This window comes from Zonotrichia leucophrys, chromosome 5 (genome assembly GCF_028769735.1).
Source record: "Zonotrichia leucophrys gambelii isolate GWCS_2022_RI chromosome 5, RI_Zleu_2.0, whole genome shotgun sequence".
Lineage (NCBI taxonomy): Eukaryota > Metazoa > Chordata > Aves > Passeriformes > Passerellidae > Zonotrichia > Zonotrichia leucophrys.
The window spans coordinates 1,480,299-1,499,698 of NC_088175.1; the positions used below are offsets into that span (position 1 = coordinate 1,480,299).

General features: G+C 44.0%; 1 protein-coding gene across 1 annotated transcript in view; it reads right to left on the bottom strand.

The window, feature by feature from the left end:
- Positions 1-19,400, bottom strand: part of KCNH5 (potassium voltage-gated channel subfamily H member 5) — a 161,962-nt gene that overhangs the window by 21,728 nt on the left and 120,834 nt on the right. Inside the window, exon 10 of the mRNA XM_064713419.1 lies at positions 18,446-18,642. Coding sequence (XP_064569489.1) covers positions 18,446-18,642 — 197 coding nt within the window. The remainder of the gene's footprint in view (positions 1-18,445; positions 18,643-19,400) is intronic.

The window sequence follows — 19,400 nt, forward strand, 5'->3', positions numbered from 1 at the left end:
GAGAGTTTGACCCATCCTCTTCATACTGAGTATGGATCTGAAGTCATCCTGGTTTCATTTAGAACATGTCAGGATGGAAGAAGAAAGAGGAGAGAAGGGGGCAGAGATCCAAGTCTAATTTTCACATCCCTGGAGCATCGTGGCCAAACTCAGAGAGCAGCAGGCTGGGATTCACAGGGATGGATTATCCTGCTGGCCTGACCTTCAGCCAAGTGGGAAGTCCTGCACAAATCACTCTTCATGTCTCCATCTCCCCCGGTGTAACACAGGATAATAACACTGCCCTCATTTCCCCAATTAACTGGAAATCCCTCTGTCACTGCTAACTATTTACAACTGAGAGACTAAAACCCATGGCTGACAGCAGAGAGAGGTCACTGTGCTGGCCTCTTGCCAAAACTGAGGCAGTTCATTAAAAAAACAAAAACAAAAACAAAAACAAAAACAGGCACAGAAAGAATGCACATAGGTGTGCTCAGGGTTTCAGCTCAAGATCAAGGGCCCAGAGCATGCTGCCCTGAGACATTCAGGGCCGTGCACAATGGATGTACAGTGCTACATGAAGTCCTGGTCTCATCCCCTGAGACTTCAATCTCAGATTGATTAAAGGCACTGACATCTACTGACACCTACTCTGCAAGGAAGGATCAGTCAGATCACTCAGCTGGCCTGATGGATTCTTTAACAATGTGATTACGCCTTCAGCCAAGTGTGGGCTGAGCTATGGAGTCAGATTTCCAGAAGAAATGCCAAAACCTTCTCCTCCCTTGGCAAAATTGCACAATTTTCCACCAACTACAAGAGCATTATCTGAGAGCAGTTCAGTTTCCTGAATTTTTTTGTTCTTTCAGTCACTCAGGCCTGAGCACCTCCTGCCCAGAGATGCCTCCACCTTTTGATATCCCGGGGGAAAACAGCTCATGGATTTCCTGTGGCTGCAGGTTCAGCTGTTGTCTCTGCTGTCTGCTGGGCTCTATTTGTCTGCTTGGAAAGGGATGCTGAAGAAGGGCACTGTGCTCCTTTGGAAGTGGGGAGCTTTTCCACTGATTTTAAATGAGACTCTGGAATTGGAATTGATCGCTTATTTTTGTTGCTTTCTCACTCAGTATTTTCTGTTTTCTTTGCTGTAACCAAACAGCAGATGCTTTAGCATGTTGCAGAGCAGACAGATTCAGAACGATTTCTGCAATAGTATCCAAGTGAGGAAAATGCTCCTTCCATATATAAAATCATTTCAATCAATAAACCAGAAAGGCAACTTTGTTTATGAATTTATGGTGGGTTTCAGCCATGATCTGTTGCTGCTTGGCCTTGTAAGATCAGTCTGTTGTAGAGTGAAGTATTGATCTGTGTGGCCTCAGAAGGATTGTGACCATGGTCACAGCTCCTCTGGGGCTCCTGTCACAGCTGGGAGCAAAGAAGCCCAGCTTTAGCCTCCTAACTCCTTTTCAGAACCCTAAATCCTACAATGAACTCAATAAAAAGACAAAACTGGATAGGAGAGCTGAAATAATGCATTGAATCAGAGTCTAATCTGTTTTCTGTATATAACACTGAGTTGGTTAAACATGGGGAAACAGCAGAGGACAATTTGAGTCTGACTGCTGCTGCAGTGTAACTGTTACTGAGCAGTGTCTTGTGGGCACCCCTGTTCCCTCTCACTGGTCAGGGTTATCACTTTGGGATTTAAACTCACACCTTCTATCACTCCCTGACAACCTTCCCATGTAAACAAGTCTAATCTGGACTGGGCATTTTGTGGGTGAGCAAACTACTTGCAGATGTGCTCTTCATGGAGAGTATCACATAGCCATCTCTCCTTCCCCTTTCTCTTTTTTTCCTTGAAGATGCAATTATTAGAGAGCAAAGGGCAAGGAACATATTTCTCCTATTTCTTTTTCTGGCATTAAGGCAGAGGGAAAAGCAGAATTCTCTTGACAGGATTTCTTGGTTTTTTTTCCATTTTGCAGATGTTTCTTTCTCCTGCAAGATGGGAAGCTGAGGTACTTACAGAGGGGGAAAGAGGAGCCCTGCAGATGGCTAAAAACCCAAGCCCATTACACCCAAGATCTTTCACTGCATGTGGAAGTGAATCCCAGCAAAGACAGCCTCCATCCACTCTAACCAGACCATCTCATGACATTCAGAGAACCCCATGATGTAAGGAGATGGTGACATGTGGCACCACTATGACCACGTTGTCACTGCCAACCCTGCCAGCACATCAGCATCAGGTACCCCAGGGTTTAGGAGCTTCCCACTGCCTCCCAGCCCAGCTGAGGGGTGCTGTGCTCACTGCCAGACAGTTTCCTCTTCCACAGCACAGCTCCCAACTCCATCAGCCAGCCTGGGTCCTTGCAAACTTATATTGACTGGCTGCTGGATCAATATCTGCTATTGGCACTGGCCTAATGACATGTCAGTCAGCAGCACTGCCAATTGATCCACACTCATCTCTGCTGCAGATCACTGTCTCTGCATTTTACCAGGGATGATTAAAAGAAGAAAACAGCCTTCAGTTCTTCAGGATCTCCTAAGGGGGCCATGCTCCTGGGCAGGGAGAGGGAAACACAGTTCAAAGCCTGCACATGACAGCAGGGTGGTTTGAGCTTGGGGCACACTGCAGAAACAGGGGAAAAGTGCCAAAAGACTTTACAAGTTGCTCTTCAGCCTGATTTAACGTGGAGCAGAAAATCAATCACCAATAACAATATGCAGCAGTAATCCAGCCCTCCCCTGTCCCCGCATTGGAGGAATTTGAATTTACGCAGCCGCCATTGGTGCCAGAGACCAGCACAGGGCACAGAGAGGTCGTGCATCCCTGGCCCAGGGTCACTGAGCTGCTCAGTGCATAAGCTGGGGGGATGGAGCCGAGGTTTCCAACCTAAAGCCCCTAAAGTAGGGAAATCCATACTGCAAAAAGATTAAGCATACAAAGATAGTTTTTAGAAGTAAAAGAAGATTATTAATATAACAACAACCTTTATTTTCACCACTGTCCAGTCTGGTGTATAGAGTTCTGGATTTGGAATAATTGAAAAGGCTCACCTTTAATTGCAGTTAATTGCTGAAATTAAATCCAGACCAGGACAAATTACTGCTGCTCAGGTTTTTGTTGCAAGAGGGGTGAGGAAGGAGGCAGAACTATTTCTGTTTATTTAGTGACAAAGGTTGTGCTTTTATTCCAATGAAAAATATCAAAATCCTCATGTTTGGCTTCTGGCCAGCCCTGTTTGTGCAGTGTTCCTGCACATCCCCAGCACAAACCCACTCAGAACATGGGCACAGAGGATTTGCAGAATTTGTATTTTCTTCTCTGCATTTTTGCCTCTTATTGCTTTTTGCCTGAAGACTAAATGGTCTCACTAAATGCCTAAGAGAGTCTCTCCATTTACAAAGTAATACATCAGCAAAAGAATTGCAAATTGTTCCCCAAATATGCTACTCTCTGCTTTAAGTGGAAATTTAAATTAATTGGAATCATTATGGCTTAAGTTTCTTAACTTAAATATTACTGTACCAGACTATAAAGTGCCTGAAATTTAATCTGAAGTCTTCAGACCTGAAAAAGCATTTTGCAACTGAAAGACTGTTGATTTTTTTCCAGCTATATCCACTGGCCCAATAAAAAATAACACCCGTAGCTATCAGCCTTGCTTCTGACATTGAGAACATTCCACCTGGCTTTCAGAAACCTTGGTTTTATATGGAATGCGCCACCAGCTACTCTGTTGACTTCATCACTTTCAAGGTTTTGTTAATTTATTGAAAAGCTTTTACAGCAGGAGCTTCAATTAGAACAATGCACTTCCATTGCCATGCAAGGTAGAACACCCACCACCAGTTTTGTTTGGAAGTGCTAAGTCAGAAATGAAGAAATAACTTAAAAAAACCCAAATGGAAGGGAATCGGGGCAGCCTCTGTACCTAGAAGAGCCAAGACTCCAGCTTGTATTACAAAACAGGGAGGTAAAAAATGGTGCTAAGTCACTGTCAGATATCCCTCACCTCAACATAACCAGATTTTTGAGTGTCTGAAGATGCTCAGAGAGTTCTAATGGAAGTTTCCAAACTTTCATTGTTTTCCTAGGAAATCCCAACTAGATTCTTCTGCTCTTCCATCCACAAACCTGAGCTCTTCAGCTCTCCACCTCCAACATGGTATTTTGTTCTTTTTTTTTCTTGTGTTTTTCTTGACAGTCCAGCTGCCTGACATGCTGGACTGTCATCCACTGAGGTCCCATCCTGGGATTCTGTGATTCTCTGATCAGGCTGCACTCAGAACTGCTCTCATCTCTCTCTGTTAGCAATCTCAAAGCTTGCACCATGGTTCTGCTCTCAGTCAACCAATCATGCCAAAATTACCTCAGTTATTTCTTTACAGCCTATTGCCGTATCAGAGAAGACTGAAGCAGTATGAACCAAACTCAGAACATTCCTGCCAGTGCTCACTCCCTTTCTACAGATCTTCTGGATGAAACCTAAGTTCAAATGACCACTGATCATATCCCAGTGCCCACCTTACCCATGGAATGCCCTGCAAAGGAAGCCACAGGGATGCTGCCAGGGAGAATGAGCTGGGGCAATTCAGCAACACAGAGACACAGCACAAAAACCACTGGCAGGGTGACCTGACAATTCTTTTAATTTGAAATCAAGACTTGGAAAGGATTAACACCTCTGAAAGACAGGGTCAGCCCACTGTGCAATAGATCTGAAATAACTCATTTGAACCATTGGGAAATCCAAATTTGATAGGAAAAGAAGGCCAAAAGGTTATTTAAACTTTTAATATCTACTTCATTTAACTACAGAAAGCTTGGTGGAATAACCTTAAAAAGCATCCCAGGGATTCTTCAAGTGAAACATCTCACCCAGCAAGAGCAAAGCTTTTCCCAGTTGGGAGCTCTTGGTTGGCAGTGTGTGATTAAGGAGTGCTGGCTGTTGGAACATGCTGAAATTGCCTTTAATATGATGCCAGTCACTGCTTCAGTGGGGAGGAACCACTTGGGGAGAAAAAAAAGACCCAATACAAGCATGCAAACATTAAGGAGTATGCTGTGAAGAAGAAATTTATCATGAAGAGGATGTGCTGCTTTCACCTAAAAGTTTTCCCTTTAGCCTTAAGTGTCTGGCATAGCTCTGCCACTGAGGGTGCTTTAGCTCAGGAGACTGAAGGAATTACAGCTTTTTAGAGACATTTGTAATTGTCAGCAGAGCAGGGGCCTTCTATTTATAGCCGGATCAAATTAAATTAATTTTTAGAGAGCAAAGACACTATTTCAAAGATTCTGCTAATGTTTCCTCATACTTAACTGTGCACCAGAGAAGAGCTCTTCCTTTCTGGTGCAGAGTCAAGGGAAATCACCCACAGCTGGGCAAGCCAGGAGGCGAGCTACCCACCAGCTAGTGCGCTCCCTACCACAGCACAGAAACACAGCACCAGCCATGTGAAAATTCAGAGTGCTGCTCCCTGTGTGAAAATTCAGAGTGCTGCTCCCTGAAGCCGCCTGTGCAGAGATGGAGCTGCTGATGACAGCCGTGGCACAGCACTCCTGGACAGCACCACGGGGCTGCCTATGTGACACACATCCCCTGAGGATGAAGTGCTCTTCCTGTCCCCAAAGGGAGCACTGCATTTTCTCCCAGCTCAGGAGATGTCACTTGAGGCACTTGGCAAGTGGGAACTCTGCAGAGCTTTGCATTTATTTCTGAAGGCCTCCTCCCCCCACAGGAGGAAGAGGCAGCACAGGAGAGTTACTGGTGGGCTTATGGGGATGGCATGAGCAGATGGTGTGGTGAAGAGCCATTTCCTTCCCACTTGCACACTGACTGCATTAAGTCAATCTCTGGGCTTTCATGGCAATGAGCTGAGGCTGTGCTGTGAAGGGTTTTAACAATCTGACCATTTCCTGCTTGTGGGTATCATTCTGTTGGGTCTCCCCATTTTATTTACTCTCAGGGAAGCTCCTTCCATTTTCCTCATGTGCTTCTTGGTGATCTCCCCTGCTATCTGTATGGCAGCCACTGCCTCTGTGCCAGCTGTGGATCTCTGTAAAGCTCACCAGCAGTGTTTTTGTTCCCATCCATGCACTCAGGCACTGACACAGGATGCTCCATAGGGGCTGAGCCTGCTGGTTCTGCAGAGCCTTTGCTTATCTCATTGCTCCAGACCTAAACAAATTAGTTTGTAATCCTCACTATTGTATGCTCTGGAAAACCTGGCTTTAAAACTGATCAGAAATTACTTCATGTAAAACTAGACTCAATCCCCTCTTCCTGTCTGGAGCTAGAAGAAAACCCCGTACCTGCACAAATAACAGGTCTTTGCAATCAATAATATTGATAATTCTGTATTTGCCTATTTTTGGCCATGCTTCACTCTGTTTACACACAGTTTGTATTGCTTTCTACCACTCCCTGTGCACACACAATTAATGAAACACCAGCTGGTGCAAGATAAACACTGCTGCAGGGATGTAAAAAGATACTACACAAAAGTACAGATCTCTACCTCTGTTATTTTCCATCTCAGATGCTGTGTTTGCCTTCCAGAGCTCCTTCAGAGCTCAGAAACTTTGGCTAAAGCATCTCCCTGGTTTTCTCCTAGATTTTTTTTTTTCTGAGGTCCAAAAAATCCAGCTAACTCCAAGCTTTCCACACAAGACAGCAGTTCTTCAGTCACCTTCTCCCAGGGAAGCCTTGTCCAGGAGCCTGACTCTCCTCAGTGGGGTTTGTCACTCACCTTAGATGCTGTTAGGGGTGTTGGGAAGGATGAAAGTTTGATAAGAAAGTCTCACAGATATGTATGTTTAGCAGAAAGATTTTCAAATGTAGAGTCTGATGAAGGAATAGAAACAGAAGCAAGTTTTGATATAGAAGAAAAAACTGCTGAGGCAGTTTTACTGGATAACCAAGGAGGCAAAGGGTGTGTTAGTTAGAAGGAGTTTTTATGGCTTAGAGCAAAGGATAAACCCACCTCAAACACGAAAATGTTTTTACCAAGCAGAAAAAGAGCACAGGCAAACATGTCAGCAAAGTTGCAACTAGGAAAAAAGTCTCAGAATTTTCCACTGCAAGAAAACTGAAAAACAACTTCTAGCTTAAGCTGTAATGTACTAACTTTTAGTGATTGGAGAATAGTAACATGAATATGGCAATGACAGCAGTTATGATAGGCTCATATAGAAAACAGTTAAGGTATAGATTGGTTCTACTATATGAAGATGCTCAGCAAAGTATATAATGCATTGTGACCAAAATAAAAGTATATAATGCATTTGTAACCTAAACTCAGGGTGTCCAGGCCTGTCTGCAGCTGGTGCTGACAGCTGTAGGCACAGCTCTGTCACCCACCACCCTGGGCTGCTGTAACCTCTTGGATACAATAAACTGCATTTTGAAGAGCTGCCTGGAGTCCCACATCTCTCATTCAGGCTCTTACACTGGGGACAAATGTGCACCTGTGTTGGATGTTAGCACCATGAAGGTGCTCAGAGGCTGCAGCACCTCACCTGTGATGACAGGCAGAGAGAGCTGGGCTGGTTCAGCCTGGACAAGGCTCCAGGCAGACAGACCTGAGAGCCCCTTCCAGCATCCAAAGGGGCTACAAGAGAGCTGGAGAAGGAATTTTGACAGGGGCACACAGTAACAGGACAAGGGGAAATGGCTTTATGCAGAAAGGTTTAGATTCAATTTAAGGAAGAAATCTTCCCTGGGAGAAGGATTTGCACATGGTTGCCCAGAGAAGCTGTGGATGCTCCACCTATGGAAGTGTTCAAGGCCTCACTGGATGGGCCTCAGAACAACCTGATGTAGTAAAAGGTGTCCCTGCCCATGGCAGGGGGTGTGGAAATGATCTTCAAAGCCAAACTGACCCAAACTATTCAGTGATTCTGTAATTCTGTGTTCCACATGGGGCAGGGCTGATCCATGGGGCCAGAGCATCTTGTCCCCAAGAAGGCCAGCAAGGCTAAAGAAGGCTGTTGGGGTTTTGCAGACACAGTCTCTGTCCTGGCACATTCCTGACCACCCCCATTAGCAGCTGCCTGACATGCTGGACTGAATTTGAGCCCAACTGGTCTGGCAGGAAGCTCTTCATGGGACACATACTACAGAATTTCTAACAAATGCTTAAAGTTACAGCTGATGGTTCATCAGGCTCAGCCAGGCATCTGTTTGGGACATTAATGCATGGCTGCACTGAGCTTGTAAATTATTATTCATGTACTTTTGTAGAACATCTTGAGGTTTTTGGCTGTGTCCTTCATGAAATGGGAACAGGGACAATTATCCACACATGAAAAACATGCATGATCCAGTTCATCCATTTACATCTGTAGTGTGGCCTTCCTTGGCAGGATGGCAAATACAGCCTGGGAGAAGGATGGTCATTCATAGCTGAGCTGCTCTGACCAGTAACTGTCCCATTTAAAATGGATTTACCTCAGACAAATGATGGAGATGGAAATTCACTACAGTGGCATCAAGTCAAGGAAGGCAGAATTGGTGAAAATAGTGAGGTTAGACAAGAAATTAATTATGGAGACGACAAGATTGCTCTGTTAAGGTCAGGGACATGGACAGGAAAAGTGGATGTCTGTGCACTGAGAGGCAAGCAGTGAGCATGAATGGAAAAGCAAATTCAATCATAATAAAAAGGCTTCATTTCATCTGATCAGTTAGAAATATCCTGATTAGAAATGGCTGTTCTTTGCTGCTGTCATCTGCTGGTTGCTTAGGTCCCCATTTTCACATTTTTAAAGGAGTGTGAAGTGTTCAAGGCTCTCAGAAGAAGCCAGAGCCTGTTCCTGAGGTAACAGGAGTGCTGTTCATAATAGAAAAGAGGACAATGGACTGCTTCCAAAGGGATATGTACTCAGAGAGCACAGAGAGGTAAAGTCCCCTGCTCTGCAGGTACATGACTGATGGAAATTTAATACAGGAAACAGTTACAGAACCTTTTTGGCAGCTGAGACAGCTTTGTAGAGTACTAATAAAAATCTGATATTCACCCAGAAGTCAGAGGGGAGGTCCCAAAGTTCAAAATATCAAAAGATCACTGACAGTTTAATTAAGGAGTTGAGAGAATCAGAGGCTTTTATAACTGCTCACACTGTGCTCCTTTTTTTAACAGTAACCTACAACTAAAACCTATATTATGGTTTTGCTATCTTCAGGAAGGGAAACAAATTAAGAGCTAGGGCTGTAAGTTCTGAGAAATAAAAATATGGGGGAAAAAACAAATGAATAATATATATTCCTTCCTAAAAGCGCAGAATATTTTTAGCTTTCAGTAAGTTGCTCAGAAGTAAAATAATAGGGGATTCAGCTTATTTCAGGTGCTTCCCAGAATGTCCCTGTCCCTCCTGACAGCTATGCCCACCTCTGGAATATATTAAAGCATCTCCTGAATTGGTTCCTCCAGAGCTTCTTTGCATGGGACCTAAACTGAGCCAGCTTGCTAATCACAGCCACTGGCAGACAATTAAAAAAGGCACAGTCAATCAGCCATCATCAAGTTGGGAGTGACAGGCTGGATTTTATTTTTAACTAAAACTAGTGAGATTTATGCAAACTCTCCCACAAAGGTCCTCTCGCACTTTGTTTACAATTTAATACTTTCCTACATGCACTGTAGGAAGCACTGACAGCAAGGTAAATCTAGGATTTGCAGGACTGCAATGATTATTGTGTACTGAACCAGCACATTTGGGTATTATTGCATGTGTGTAGTGTGAGCTGAAAAATAATAGAATAATGGATTTAAACTTGCACAGAAAAGAAAGGCCTTACACAGGGAGTTTTATTTAGCATTTGAGAAGCTATTTGTTTATTTATTTATTTATTTATTTGAGGAGCTGTTTTGTTCAAGCCAAGGCAAAAACCTAATAAATAAAATCAGCGCTGTCTCCATTGCAAAACTTCTGTGAAATTGTTACTGATCATTTCTAGATGGGTGAAAATGGATCCATTTTGGGCAGAGCCAGACAATTTCCACTTGGATGAATGCTCAGGCTCTGCCTGTGCCTTGTGAAGCCCATGGGGATCCACTGATATGACCCCCATGAACAGGCAGAGGTTCTTTCCCCAGCCATGGCTTTGGGTGCATTTCTACCTGCATTCCCAGTCTGGCAGAAATAAGGTTTAGGGAATGAGAAGTCTGGGTCAGAAGCTTGTTTTGTACCTTCAAGTCATATTGTGCTGTTGCTAAAATGTCTGGTGCTCAGCTCCAGGGAGCAATGACAGAATAAACCATCTCAGTTTTTTAACATCTCCCCATTTTCTTGAAGTTATCAGGTTGAAAAGAAAATCATAGATCCACACAGGAATTAGACTCAGCAGCCCCTGTAAGAAGAAATCCATCGCTCTGGAATAATTGTTTGGAGGGGTGTGAGGTAACCTCTGTCCTCACTTTCTGTGTGAATCTTGCCTGCTGGTAAAAACTTCCTTAACTGGAAATCAAAAATGAAATGGCAATGTTCCTTCCCATTGCACCATGCACATTCTGTCCCCTTCTTTTGCAGTGGGAAGAGATTAAAAGCATAAATTTTAATTGATGAGGGGAGGTAAACACAAAATGTTTATTTTTTAATATTTACAAGATTAAAAATAGCAAACCTTTGATTTATTTTTTTTTATTAGCAGTCATGTCCTGTGCAAGCAATGCTGCCTTGAACTGGTATCAACAGACAGCCTGCAGAATGCTTTCTGTGTCAACCAAGGAGAATTTCTTAACTATCAGAGCTTTCTAAACAAGAAAATAGTATTAATTCACAGAAAATACAATAGCAAATAATCACCAATCTGGATCTTCACTCTAACACAGCCAGTCACATTTTGGTCTCCCTATGGACCTGACATTCCTGTTTAATGACACTTTCCACACACAAACAAATCACCCAGACTGCACTGCCTGCCTGAGGAGGGGATGCTCACACCTCTCACTGGGGTCCATCAGCTGAGTGCCTTCAGCATCAGCTGCTGAGTCTCTGGGTGCAGAAATCATCACACCAGCACACAGGATTCTTTGTCCTGCAGCTAGACAATGCTGTTCCAAGATCCGTGAATGAGAAGTATGCAAAATTGCCTTGCATTCCTCAATAAAGACCAGCAGAAAAACAACATAAAATGACCTTTTGATTTAGATTTAGACAGGGAAGTTCCACATACAGGAAAATAATAAGTCTACCTCTGTAATGCCAAAGGATTATCAGAATTGGGTTCAGTCCTGCTTTTAACAGAGCTGGTGATTTGTCTCTTGCTCCTACCGAAGCATGGCCAGGATGTCTGAGGAAGGTATTTAACTCAGAGATTATATCCAGATAAAATATTGGCCTGCTGGTACCCTGGGGGATTTATGTGGCTCTGAAACACTACTAAAGATGATAGTGCACTGGCTGATCTCTGCATCTGCCTGCAGTCAAAATGTGCTAATCCAGACTGTGCTGTGAATCCACAGCATCCCAAACCTCCCATTGGATATTCAGTGCCCTGGGTTTGAGGTGAGTATTGAAAGGAGGAGAGGAGAGGAGAGGAGAGGAGAGGAGAGGAGAGGAGAGGAGAGGAGAGGAGAGGAGAGGAGAGGAGAGGAGAGGAGAGGAGAGGAGAGGAGAGGAGAGGAAGGAAGGAGAGGAGAGGAGAGGAGAGGAGAGGAGAGGAGAGGAGAGGAGAGGAGAGGAGAGGAGAGGGAAGGAGGAGAGGAGAGGAGAGGAGAGGAGAGGAGAGGAGAGGAGGAGAGGGGAGGAGAGGAGAGGAGAGAGGAGAGGAGAGGAGAGGAGGAGAGGAGAGGAGAGGAGAGGAGAGGAGAGGGGAGAGGAGAGGAGAGGAGAGGAGAGGAGAGGAGAGGAGAGGAGAGGAGAGGAGAGGAGAGGAGAGGAGAGGAGTCTACAACCATAATCTAATTCAATTGCCTGACCATTTCAGGGCTGATCAACACTTACAGCATGATCTTAAGGGCAATGTCCAAATGCCTCTTAAACACGGATGGGCTGAGGGTATCGACCTTCTCTCTAGGAAGCCCATTCCAGTGTTTGACCATCCTCTCAGTAAATAAATGCTTCCTAATTTCCAGTAAACCTTTCCTGGAGCAGCTCTGAACCATCCCTACACATCCAGCCACTGGACCCCACGGAGAAGAGATCAGCAGTTCTCTCTCTGCCCTTCCCCTCCTCAAGCAGCTGCAGGGGGAAATGAGGCCACCCCTCAGCCTCCTTTTCTCCACACCAGAGAGCCCAAAGTGCTCAGCTGCTCCCCACACTCCTTCCAGCCCTTTCACCAGCTTTGCTGCCTTAGTGCATTCAAGAGTTTCACCAAGTTCACTTAGCACCAAGTTTTGCACAGCCAAGCAGGAGAAAACCTCTGTGCTCCCTCTGCTCCTGCAGGGAGGGGATTCACTGCACCTCATTTCCCATGATCAGAATGATCTGAAAAGCACCCAGAGGAGATGACCTGAAGAAGAGATGAGTGTACAGCAGATGAAGAAGTGGCAATAAGGAGAGGGATAGGAGTGAGGCTCAGGGAAAAGAGTCCAGCTCTGTCACAGACACAGAAGTGAGACAGCAAACCCGCAGCAGCTCCTGCAGCATTCACTCTGCCCCAGCTGTCCCACCCCAGCTGGCAAGGGCTGAACTTGAAGCTGCTGCAGTTCTCCCTTTCAATTTTTATGCTGCTCTTCTACCTAGCAAAGTCACACACAGTCCTCCAAGGACTCACTGCCTTACTCTGAATGCCTTAAATTCAAATCCCCATGTCCCTGAAGAGGGGCAAAGACACAAGGAATTGCTCAGGGGAGCAGGAGATGGGAAAGGAGCTGCAGAAATAACTCTGGCCTCAGATCTGTAATTCTCACTTGGAAGGATCCTTGGGGCTCTCAGTGGCAGGAGGAGGAGGATGGCCTTTGCTGGGCTGTCTGTAACCACACAGCTACAAACACACAATGAATTGCTGCACTACCTGTACTGATAAATTCCTCATATGGGTTTGGATTGCTCAGATTGCTCAGATCCCTGAGCAGTTTCTCCAGAAATTTGCAGCCCAAGAACACCAATTAACAATTTGGACAAGGTGAGTTTATTTGAAGGCTTGGAGTGGGCTCTTCCCACCCAAGCCCATTTAACATACATCTGTAGACACCATCAGAGGTGGTGTTAGATATAAATCAGTTGAACAGTCCTTTAGAAAATATTGCAATTGAGTATTAACATATCTGGAAAGAGTGGTGAATGAAATAAAGCTAAACAATAAAAATCTTCAAAAATGTTCCAAAGTGAAAGTCTTTCCAAGAACAATGACAGCTGCAAAGTCACCTAAGATGTGAACAAAACAAAACCAAATTGACTTTTGAGGGTGTAACTTACTTGCTTGGTAATCACACTAAACAATCACTAAAGATAAACTACAGCAATAGTAACTTAATTTTTTGGGATAGCATGTTCATATAAAAGAAAAACAACCCAACTTAAAACCAGAGAGGGAGAGAAAAGGCCTGAGACAAGGACAATGCTGTGACCCCTTTCCATGTAAGCAAGTCACTCCTCAGGACTGGTGGGGACTGTGTGTGAGCACCAGCTGGTGAAGTGCTGACAGCTCTGACCTCAGCCCCTGCAATTGTGAGCAGCTCAATTCAGAGCTCAAAACGTGTGGAAGTCCTCAGAGTCACCAGAACACAAGTGACCTGCAGGGGCAAGGGCTGATAGCTAAACAATGCTCCCTGCCTCTGCTATTCTGCATCTGTCACTAATACAGCACACCATTGCACCATTGGGGGGGTGTGGAAAATGAAAATAAGGATTGTGACTGAACCTTGGGACAACCTTCACTTTTAGGACAAGTGAATGCAGAATTCAACTTAAAATAAAGCTTTTCTAAAAACCACATGACACAGAACTGGTGAGTGATTCAGTCAAGAAACCATAAGTGATGCATTAAAACCTCAAGCAAGAAGAGGAAGGCAATTTAAAAAGAAATTATTCTAATCTGAAGGAAAAAAGGAAAATAGGACGTGTGTGTTAACACAGTCTGATGGCCTCACCTGCTAAAAAGCCCCAGAGATTCCATGTGCTGGAGGTATTAGATAACATCAGCTACTCACAGTGTTGTCCCTGGCTTTAAGAGCATCACAGGGAGAAAAACCTGAGCTCCCCAAATGGGATTTCACTGCCTTAAAGGCACTCATCTCTCCTCACATCTCCTGGCTGGCTCTCAGCACACCTTCCAGGAGCAAACGCACCAGGGGTCAGACAGGAACAATTGTCCTCTTCCCCTGATTCATTCCTTTAACACAGCTCATTCTGCCACAGCAGAAAGCAGCAGGATGTGACTGTGTGCCTTAAAAGCTGAAATCTTTGCTGTATGGAAGCACAGGAGAATTTTAGCTGTGATTTCAGCAGGGAGAAGGTTTCATCTGGATTTTCCCCCGCACTTGCACAGGCTGTGCTGGGCTGGCAGTTCAGCAGAGGTGGTACATTAGCAAATGGAAGCAATGATGAGAAAAGGAAAAGAAAAAACCCAGAATGTGGCTGGAGCAGGGGGCATATGGAGGTAGGTAGGGCAGCACTTTTCCAGGACAAACATCCTTGTTCTGGCTCCTGGAAATAGCACAGCACAAGCACAGGAATGAGGTTGAGATGTGGGCATGGACAGCAGCAAGACCCTCAAAGCTTTCCAACCCAATGCCAGGAATGTCTGGAAGAACTGACTGTGCATGATAACTAATTTAGAAAATTAGTTAGAAAATGAGAAACTTATCTCCAGGATGGGAAAACCTATTTACAAACAGGTACCCCCCCTGGGTAAAGCCTGGGCATGTGTGCATCCCACAACTCAGGACACCCCAGCTGGAACAACTGGAGCCAGGACTGGTGATCCTCTTCTTCACCCTTCTTTTGCTTGTTTGCTTGCTTTCATTCATCTCTCTCTTTCTCTGCTCCCTTTCACCCCACTCCTTTATCCAAAACCCACTGCTGTGTGCTTACACAAGGAGAATAGGGACTAACTCATAAAAATTCCCATGTCAAGTGTGTAATTTACTAATGAAACTTTGCAAACATTTGCAGACCCCCTGACTTCTGTTGTTCTTTCAACCCAAGATTTCCACCCTGGTTGCTCATTTCCCTTTGATGTTAGGATGCCACAGAGCTTCCTAAAAATCAGTCATGACTCCCCTCCTCAGGCCAAACTCCATGGCTCAAGTTTGCAGAGAGGGCCCCCTCCAGCTGTGTGAAATCTTGAGAGGCACTTAATGAATCAGATATTATTAATATTCTCTTCCAGCATCAGAAGGCAGTAATTAACTCTTTGAAGACTTATCCCAAACCCTGCTTTATTACTCAATCCTCAGAGGCAGCTATGTAATCTCATTGTGATTTTAAAGAATATCTTTTCAGAACAATTATTTTCCTTGATTGAAAAAAGAAAAAAAAAAAGAGGTTCAAAGTCCTGGTACTGCCTTGGAGTGTGCATTAGTGATGTCAGACATGCTGTAAAGATATCAGAGCACTAAACATGATATGCTGCAATACTTTTGCTGAGCAGATGCCTTAAGGAGGTCATTCAACATGCCAGGCTCTAAATGCTATTTGGGAGTGAGAAAACATTATTTTCCCACTTCAACAAGACTTTAGCTTCCCTGTCATGTGGAAATAACCTTTTGTGCCCAGTGCTGTTATTAATTTATTAGCCTTTTGAACGTCTAAATGTTTTGCAGTCTGTGGACTGCATCAAAGTGCTGGCTGAGGGACAGGGCAGCACAAACACATGCTGTGTGCACCCAAATCCATGGATATGTGTTTCAAAGAGCGGACCTGGTGCAAGAACACTTCTGCCTATGTATTTTTGTCAGTGAGAACAGCCATTTTCTCAGGCACAAACCCCCAAGGAGTTTATTTAAGTTATAATTAAATGTCAAACCTTATGAGTGATGACTATGTAGAAAAAGTGCTAAGTATATATTTCTATAGAAATCAATTAAAGGAGACAATGATTTTCTTTCCATTTAGGCTCCATGACTCCAGCACAAGCTGCTGCAGCACAGTGCAGCTGTCAGCCCTGCCTCAGTGCCTGAACAATTGCTTTCTGTTCACCTGATGGACCTGTCCTGGATGGCACCGATTTTCCTCAGGGGTGAACTCACTGCCAAATGCTTCTGTGATTCCCAACAGGGAATCACGTATCCCTCCAGCAGATAGGAGGTTTGAAACAATCCCCTGAATATCTTTATGTAACAGGACTTGGGTTGTGTCCCTGGTGTTGAATGTAGCATGATCTATTTTGTGCCCAGGAACAAAACACAGAATTTCTGCAAATTTCTGCAAGCAGGCTCTGGCTGAGCTCATCTGACTGCAATGCCAGGCTGCTTCCCAAACAGTTATTGACTGCAACTGCAGGAGACGGGTGGAGTTCAGCTGATGGACGTGAGGTGTTTAAAAGCCACTTAGTTAGACTCTGTGAAATCAAAAGCGGATGGTTTTCCAATCCCAAACTGGGAACCCAAACTGGTTCCTCCCAGAGGAACCATCCTTCATGGACTATGGAAGTGATTGGTGACTACCCTTGACATCATCATCCAGTTTCTAATGGAATGAACTCTTACTCTCCATATTCCACATTGACATAACCTTTCTCTGACTCTTCATCCACTTTCACATACTGCCCACACATTCCCCCAAATAGCATTCCCTCTCCTTCTGCAAAATCCAACAATCCAACATTTCTTTAGGAATGCTGTTCCTTCTCACTGGGAGTCACTGCCCCCATGTCAAAGTCCATGTACCTGACACTGAGCTAAACAGCAGGTATACTGGCAACTGGAATTCCATTGGTTTCTCCTGGGTGATTCCCCATGCCAGGGAAACCAACTTTCTTTAAAAAAATTAGGAACAATTTCTGAGAAGATAGAGAGAAAATGAGAAGAAATTCTGCGACAACTCAGGCAGGAGACTACTCCCCATACACAGCCCTGGACTGCAGAGCTGAACTCCAGCACAGTGCCCTGTCAGGAACAGACATGTCCATGTTTTTCTCAGGAATCCAGCTGGAGTGACAGGTTCACAGTTTTAAGAAGGAAAGAATACATTTTGGTACAATATAGTGGCATTATCTTGTCCCATGAAATCACCATCAGCAGTGCCTGAGCAGAGCTGTCATTGCAGGGCTGTAGCTGGTGAGATGGCAAGAGGGGGGATGCTGAAGTCAAGGCTTGGAGCACTTCTTATCAACACAGAAGTGATAAGCTAGAAATCATGAACCAGCTTCCAAGCCCCAAAGCCCTCCTTTAGGTCTGAAGTGGAGCTAACAACCTCGAGTCAGAGGTAAGCTGACAAGCTGGAACCAAACCTGATTATAACTCAGCTCCTTCAGGCTCCAGCACAGACAGAGGGGCACTGTAATCCCATTGCGTCTGCTTCTTGCCATTTTGTGCCACACTTGGGGTATTAATGAGCACAAGTGATGCACAGAAATTGAAACCTCCTCTGAAAGCAGTTCCAGTGGCTAGGGAGAAACTAGACTTAAGACATAAAATTGTGGTTGTGTTGAAGTCCTCTTACTGCAGAGGATGAAATGGTCTTGTGAATTACTGAGGTAGCCTTGTTACATTTTCAGGTGAGATGCCCAAGGTACAGCTGCAGAAAAACGTGTTTCAGCAGCTAGAGGATCACAGCTAATGCTCAGCAATCTATAAATCATTGTTATGAGATTTCTCTATGCAAATGAAATTTATATAACCCTCATCAATCGTAAAAAAAAAAAATCATAAAGATGAAATTTTGCAGCTGCAATGTGAATTAAAGGATCCCTTAACCTGTGTTCAAGATACGTCTTTATAGCTAATTAATTTTCAGATGGAGTGTTCTTTGAAAGGACTAATGGATAGTGAGCATTGCTGATTGATTATAAAATGAGCAGGAGGGTTTAAGAAGTGAGCTGCGAATGTAAAATCACTACCCAGCTTTATTAACTTTGCCATATTAAAATTCTAGACTATGCAACTGCGAAAAGCAGGTATTAATACAGTACCTTTGATGAGTGTATTTTATTTATTTAACATCAACAGATTTCTCTTAGTTGATCTATAACATGGAGATCTATCAGATTGTCCTCTGAACTGTGTCTTAGAGACTTCAACTTTGAGAAATCCAGAATCTGGATTCTATAAAATATAACTTTATACATTTATGCGACGGAGTGGAAAAAAACCCAACAAAATGAAAACCAGCAACTATGAAGAAAAGGAAAAGAAATGCAATCCATATGTCATCCTGCTAGGACTGCTCTCCAGAGCTGCAAATCTACAGGTAACTTTTATTGAGCCATCATTACCAACAGTGACAAGAGCATTTATCGAAAGGCCACTCAATCTGCCATGACCTGAAAACATCAGGAGGAAATGGCAGGCTGTTAAACACTGCAAGCATCTGGTGAGAGGAAGGGGGAAATAAGGAGCTTACCCTCTTCCTCAGATTGCAGGTGAGAGTGAGGTTCCTGGAGAAGGAGTTGGCAAAAGCAGTGTAAAAGTCCAGCACTTTCAGCAAGGCTTCTCGCTTGATTATATGCAAATCGCAGTAGGTCAGAGCCCGAACGTTGGCACAGGCATGGGCCAGGCTGGTTTCCTTCCAGAAGATATCACCAAAAACATCACCTTTACCTGAAAAACAGCAGGGCAGATTTGTTAAAAGGTAATGCTTAGGCAGAGTTTCTCAGCACACAGATTATTTTTTCACAACCAGTCTTATGCTCCCAATTATCCCAACGCAAGCTCCCAGCCATGAAAACTAACAAGGGTAAAAGTTTTAAAATTAGCTGAGGTACTTGAGCATCCTTAGCAGTAGCCCCAGGTTTTTAAGGTATTAATAGATTGCTCTGTGAAGTGTCACAAAGCATAAGAGCCAAATTGTAAAGGTCTCCTTGTAGCTGAGGATTCAAGTAATGGATTTTTCAAAGGCTACCAAATATAATGAGCACTTAACTAATGTTCAGGTGATTGAATACTTCAGGTGTCTGTTCCCAAGTGATTTAGGAGTCCTGGTCTTACAAAAACCTTCTGACATCTAGGTTCTTTCATCCTCATGGCTCTACAGTGAGGGGCAGGAGCCAGCTTCCAGGGCCCAAGGACCACATTTTAGAGGACATTTTAACATTTTTAATTCAGTGTCATTGGTAACACTCCTTCTGAAAAACCAACCAAAAGCCTCACAGATTTTTAACTTTAAAATAACCACTTCTAAATCTTAAACACATCCAAAAGTATAGTTCTAAACCCAAATTCATCCATTTAAGTAGAGGCTTAGGCTTAAGTCCCTTATTTCAGTGTTTGCTGAGTAAGAGAGGGTTTGACACCTGAGACACTTACATGTATATTCCCCCTTAACCAGAGGGGAAAATTACACCTAAGGCTACCTCTGC